The sequence below is a fragment of the Aphidius gifuensis genome, linkage group LG6, assembly GCF_014905175.1.
Source record: "Aphidius gifuensis isolate YNYX2018 linkage group LG6, ASM1490517v1, whole genome shotgun sequence".
NCBI lineage: Eukaryota > Metazoa > Arthropoda > Insecta > Hymenoptera > Braconidae > Aphidius > Aphidius gifuensis.
This window is the reverse complement of record NC_057793.1, coordinates 8,459,123-8,465,912: the sequence shown is the minus strand read 5'-3', so window position 1 is coordinate 8,465,912 and position 6,790 is coordinate 8,459,123. Positions and strand designations below refer to the sequence as shown.

General features: G+C 24.6%; 1 protein-coding gene across 1 annotated transcript; it reads right to left on the bottom strand.

Moving 5' to 3' along the window:
- Nucleotides 1-3,723: 3,723 nt before the first annotated feature.
- Nucleotides 3,724-6,772, bottom strand: LOC122859775 (neprilysin-3-like). Its single transcript, XM_044163459.1, has 6 exons — nucleotides 6,405-6,772; nucleotides 5,592-5,696; nucleotides 5,361-5,420; nucleotides 4,484-5,275; nucleotides 4,111-4,325; nucleotides 3,724-4,035 (listed from the first exon to the last, which is right to left on the bottom strand). Exons 1-6 carry the CDS (start codon nucleotides 6,457-6,459, stop codon nucleotides 3,724-3,726), a joined length of 1,539 nt encoding a protein of 512 aa, XP_044019394.1. The 5' UTR covers nucleotides 6,460-6,772.
- Between the last annotated feature and the right edge of the window lie 18 nt (nucleotides 6,773-6,790).

Sequence of the window (6,790 nt, the reverse complement as noted above, 5' to 3'; positions counted from 1 at the left end):
ACATTTGAAATTTAAAAAATACCAGTAGAATAAAATTTCCCATTTTTATTATTTAAAAAAATATCAATTGGAATTTATATAATAATAATAATTCAAAGCTTTGTAAATGTTTATTTACGATTATTAATTAATTGAAAAAAAAAAATAAAAAAGAATTTATATACCTGTGTATTATTGAATCAGATTAAGCCATATAAAATATAATATTTATATGTTTTTATTTGCACACTGAGCGCTTTGATGTCTAAACTTAATTGATTAGATAAAATATATTTTGCTTGGGTGGTATCATGATTGTACATCTGGTAAGTGGAAATTAATACGTTAATACAGATAGTAAGAGTCGTCGGGTAATAAATTAATATCACTGTATGGGCGTTACTTTTAATATTATAATATATACACAACAAACTGTGAATTTTTTTTTTCACAATAATGATATATAGTTGACGTCATGAAATAAAATTATATTCATAATATTTATATTATTTTTTTAATCCAATTGTTGAATTGCATTATATAAATTAATTACCTTGTTTTTTTTTTTTTTAATTTAAATTAATATTATAATTTAAAACAACCAATTTTCATAAAAAAAAAAAAAAATAGATAAAATGTAAAGAAAAATAAATAAATTTGATGGTTGTGTTAGTGAAATCGATTGGAGATTCGTGGGGCGTTGATCTCGTTCACTGATAGTAAGAACGAGGAGTCCTGCCCGGGGAGAGTTTTGAGACGATAGAGAAGGTCGGAAACCGGGAAACTTTCGACTTCTGTCTCGTGGAATATCTTGTACACACACTGATGATGAAAGAAAGATAGAAAAAATAAAAAAATGAAATAAATAAAACTACCAAATGAAACAAATAAGGATAGAATGATAAATGATATACAAAGAAAAGAAAATAGATAAAGACAACAGGAAAAGTTACATTGGGGAAGTAGAGCTTGAGAAACAATCGACCCATTGGACAAACTTGGGTGAATCACTGGCTATATATTGAACAAGAATTTTTCCTGTCGAAAAACTAAAACGGTACTTATATCTTACTGAAATACTAAATTTATCGATTTTCATTTTACAATGATCTTATTTACAAGAATAAAAAAACAACAAAAATCATATATAACGAAAATTAAAATTTTCAATACTCCGGTGGGTTATGTGCAATTATTAGTTAGTGTAATTTTTTTTTTTTCAAATAAAATGTCATATTGTTTAGTCACAACACTACGAAATTTTATCATAAACATATGTTCATCTATGTGAGTGAGCAGGGCTGCCAACACTGCGCGTCGAATCTCCACAAAACATGATTTTGATGGGTTCCAATGTAAATCGGGAAAAAAACAGCCACATCAAATTTTTCTATTAGAATTCTAATAACTCCGTGAGTTTTAAAGATATCGTTTTCAAAATAGCGGCGATTTAAAGATCAAAATAAAAGGAAACTTTTAATTAGTCGGTGCAAATCGATCACGCTTACAGATAAAAAGTTATTTAATATTTAAAAAAAAAAAGAAAAAAAGGTTTTTAACATTTTTGGCTCTGGCAACTTTAATAATTATTTGAGAAAAAATCGAAAATATACAAATTAAAGAGATTGAAAATACGCTTTTTTTGGTTCTAACACGAAGTGTCTCTGACAATTACTTAAGAAATGAGAGCGTTTTTTAATTTTCGGTAAACAAATCCAATACGTAGGTGACGCGAAGCGTCCCACCTACGTAAAATACAAAAATTTATTTATCAAAAAGTATATTATTTATTGTTACAAACAATTTAAATATTTTTAAGAAAAAAAAAACAATTATAAAATTAACAAATTGAGAGTTTTACTGCGGTAGGTAGTTACTATATATTTTCAGTCTCAAATAGCCGAGGGAGGAACCACACACATATGAAAGTTATAATATAATTTATTTAATATTTTTTTTATTTTTTCATTTAACAAGTTTATTTAAACTATCCTACGGCTAAATTCAATTCTCTCTTTATTTTATATATATTATTAACAAGTATATAAAAGCGTGTGCAAAATTTTGATGTATATATGCGCGGTTAATAGCAGTGTGGCCTACTTAACAGTCAGTTTGATTAACATGAAAGTGATTAATTGTTGCTCCCTGTACTCCATAACATCCCCGGCATATATAAATCCATAATGCAATATTTTTAAAAGATCTAATCGCATTTAATATTTATTACTTTTACATCATCTATTATATTTTTTTTACATATGTATTTATTTTTTATTGTTTTTTAATTTTCAAGTATTTTTTTTTTATTATTTATTAACTTGAAAGATTTATAATAAATATTTTTATTTTTTTTTTTTTAAAACAGTGTATTGTTTTAAGTAAAAAAATTTTCAAATCATTGATTTGCAAATTGATGCAAAAATAAAGTTAGATTGGTTGGAAAAAATTTGTAATATTGAATTGTTTTGTGATTCAGATTTTTGTCGTTATACTGTATCAAATATTACATAGAAAAAAAAAAATGTTATTTGTTGAATTTGTGGTCGAAAAATATGAATATTGAATTTGCTTGAATACTATGCATTTTTTTTTTTTTTTTATAATGGAAAGTTGAAAGAAAAAAAATTCAAGGAGCAACGTATCGTCCACTATTTCCCACGACTTTTAAAATTGTTATTATTATTATTTTTAAATTTTATTATTGTTATTTTTTTTTGTTTTTCATTCGATTTTTTTGTAACGTGTTGCGTCAGCGTAACACTGGCGCCACATTCGTCTAAACCACCCATCAGTGAATTTTTCTCTCCCGGGGTTTATTCGCGCTTGTTTCGCGTTCTCAATTATTTTTTAAATCAATTTTTTTATTTATAAATTTTATTATTAAAATAGACGAATGATAAATAAATATTTTTCATAATTTTTTTGTATTTATTTGCTGCTTGCTATGACGATACTAATTTGTGAAGTAATTGCTTTAATGAAACGTCTTTTGACGCACATTGCATGATGACGCAAATAATGTCAAGTATTTTGTTGATAATTTTAAATCATTGACATCAAGTTTTTCTTAAGCTACATGAAAATAATTTAGTGCTATTAAAAAATTTATTTGCATTATAATAATAATGTAAAATAATTTAACAAATGTTAAGAATAATCATACCTGAGAGAGAATATATTACAAAATAAAAAAATAAAAATATAATAAACTAATAAATAAATAATTGTATGGATAAAAAAGGGATTAAAAAAAGAAAAAATTGCCTGAGGGATTTAAGCTCGTGCCCTGGTATCAGTGATCTGGCAAAATGCTTGAGAAAGAAATAAAAAAAAGGGGAACATCGTGCACATTAATTGAAATCAATTCACTGGCGCCGTGTGGTAGCCGCTTCTGATCTACCCAGATTTTTGCCCTCGAGTTAGATCCACAAATCCTTTGTAAATTAAATTTAAAAAAAAAAATATATTGCATTAAAATTAATAAACAAAAAAATATTGTTTAATTATTTACAAAATAATTTACTCAAAATAAAAAAAACAAAACTAATTAATTTAAATTCAACATACATTTATTTATGAAAAGGTTATATAAAAATTGATTAAATTTAAGAGAAAAAAAATTTTTAAAATTAAAATAAAAAAATTAGATTGATGATTTATATTTGATTGATTGTGGGTTATTATTTTTTTGATAATTCTAATGAGGAAATGTGTTTTTCTTTTGATTTTATGTGGCAATTATTAAGCAAATAATTTGCATTTATTATTGATATACATTTTAGTGTTATTTTTGCATTGAAAATCTGTTAAAAATTCTGGAAGATTTGAGAGTGATCCAATGACACGATACTCATTTAAATTGTCATTTTTTGAACACATTGTATTTGCATAACTCAACCAAAATTGTTGATCTTGAGTGTATTCTTCAAGACCAACAACAGACTTGATATTTTTATTCTTATTATTTTTTTTCCATTCTTGGTAAACTTCACGAATTAGCCAAATACCCAAATTATGAATATAATTTGATCTTACAAATGCATTTTCATCATTCTATAAAAAAAAAAAAAAATTAAATTGTCATTATAATTGATGACTAAATAAATTTAGTCCATGATTTTTAAGTACCTTTTTTTTGTTTTTAATTTCATATTTTCCATACTGTTTTGCAAAACATGAACGATCAAAAGTGTAGTGATCAGCTAACTGATAAGCAATTGCTTCTTGATCTGTTAGTACTTGAGTCATTCTCAAAGCCATAACTGATCCAAATGCTCCATAATTTAAGTGTTCAGGTCGATCAAGACCAAAAAAAATTCCTTGCAAAATTCCACCAGGTATTACTGTAAAATTCCCAAATTAAAATAATTTTTTAAATAAATATTTAGTCAATAAAAATAATAATGAATGAAATATTAAAAAGCAACAATAAAATTATTATTATTAATCATATAAAAATGTTTTTTTAAATATAGAGTTGATGAAGAAAAAATATCTTTACCTTCAATTTTTTTATCACCAGTAAAAAGTCCAGAAATACCAATGATTTCTGATGAAATTTCGGACAATGTGCCTATACCAGTTTCGAACATTGGTGTGACTTGATTCATGTTAATTAAATTTATATGTCCTAAGTAATCATTTGGAATATTTGCTACAGAAGAATATGGTCCATCGACTATTGAGGCATTAAATAAAGACTTTGGAAATTCTGTGATTTTTGGTATTGTTAATAATTTAGAAGAAATTGCCATTTTTGCTGGATACATTGTATTTTTTGACCAATTAATTTTATCTAGCGTTTTATTGATGAAGGTATCTCTTATGTTAATTGTCATGGTGTTTGCTAAATTCCATAATTTAGATTTATTGTATGTTTGATAATACAAAGCGCTCAATGCCATTGGATGTGAAACTTCAACCAAATCAACACAATTTTTTTCTTTCATGTATTCTAAATTATTTTGTAATGTTTTTTTAATTAAATTTTTTTGTTCAGCAGTTAGGTTTGTTAATTTTTCGAGAGTATCTTTTGGTAATCTTTTTGAATTAGACACACATTTTTTATAAAGACTTTTTGCAATTTTTGAGGCTTTTGAATCAGAATCAGTCTCATTTTTTTCGAGAATAGATTGATATTGTTGACGTATTTTATCCTTGTAAATATGGTAAATGTCAGTGTTAATTTCACCATGAGGAATTGCATTGTTATCCTTGAATTTACCACATGCAAATTGGTAAAAATTATCACATGGATTTACACTTTTGTCCATATTATTCAGCATTATTTGAGCTAATTTAATAATGAAAATAAAAGATTTAATTAAATAACAGTTTTTAAAATATTATTTGGTGTATTGAATGTAATATATTTTTACCTGTTTCAATGCAAGAAAGTGATTTGCAGAGTTCGTATTTTCTTGGGACAGGTGTTACAGCTGTAAATTTGTAAATTACAACAATCAGATATTTGTATAACTATAATTTTTTATACTGATAATATTATTTTTTTTTTCGAAACAAAAAATTTTAAATGAATCAAAATTAAATCTTTAAATGACAGACTAATGTTTCAATATTCTTATATATTTTTTGTAAATTTAACTTACGTGGTTGAGGAGATGATGAAGGCCAAAATATCCATACACCAAGTATCAATAAAGTTACAACTATTGCTGCAATTGTTTGACGAAACCATCTCCATTGTACAACACCTGAAAAAAATAAATAAATAAAAAAATTATAATTAAATTGTAAACTGTATTATTTTCTTTAAAAAATATAACAAAATTAATAAACATTACAAATATCAAGTATATTTTAAAGTATAAAAACAAAAAAAAAAATTTGTTTGGTAATTTTTTTTTCTTTGTTAGTTAGTTTATATTTTTTTTTCACTGATAAGAAAAATATTTTTTTTATTTTTTTCTTTTTTATATATAATTTCTTTAAAAATTTATTTTCATATATGAATCATCACTGATAATGTGTCTTAAAATACATTTTTTTTTCTCTTGTAAACTTGGATTGAATTTATTCTAAAATATATTTATTCATATTTCTCATGGATATTTAAAAAATTAATGAATGAAAATAATAAAAATTTTAATCAATAGATTAAGCACAAAATGGCAGAGCTTTTACTATTTTAAAAATATTCGTCACATTGCCTAACATGTTGCAATATTATTTACCCATAATAATTAAAATATTTTGATCAACTATTATCATATTTATATTCAATTTTAAAAATTGTAAAATATATTTTTAAAGCTAAATTAACAATGAACGTGGCATTGATCAAAGCAGTGAAGGTCATCTTATTTTTTTATTACACATTTTCACGCAATATCCGAAAAATAAAAAACAAATTCCCAATAAAATCTTTACACATATAATTAACAAAATAAAACAAAACTTACGTGTGTAGTTTGATGTCCTCCCAGTAGAAAGATCGACAAAGCTGGGTCTCTCCATTTTCGAGAAATTATTTATGAAAATAAAAATGAAAAAATATATAAATTTTTATAAAAAATGGTCGTTCAGGTTGGACGGTTGATTAGACAATAGCTCACAACTCTGTTCGTCTTTACCCAAACTACTAATAGACTACCAAAGTCATTATCAGTTATTGAAAATTTAACGTGGCTTTTTTTTAATCGCTATCCACAAAAATATGGAAATTTTTAACGCTCGCTACGATAAGATACAAGTCGTTCATTCAAAACAAACCGTAATGACTAATTTATTGTTTTTTTTTTCAAACATAATCGACACTTGTCTACGTCGATGTATTGAATAAATAAAA

Coding starts and splice junctions, on each gene's coding strand:
- LOC122859775 (XM_044163459.1), bottom strand. CDS start 6,459: ATGGAGAGACCCAGCTTTGTCGATCTTTCTACTGGGAGGACATCAAAC. Junction 5,697..6,404: donor GAGGACATCAAACTACACAC/GTAAGTTTTGTT, acceptor TATTTTTTTCAG/GTGTTGTACAATGGAGATGG. Junction 4,036..4,110: donor AAATTAAAAACAAAAAAAAG/GTACTTAAAAAT, acceptor TTTTTTTTATAG/AATGATGAAAATGCATTTGT.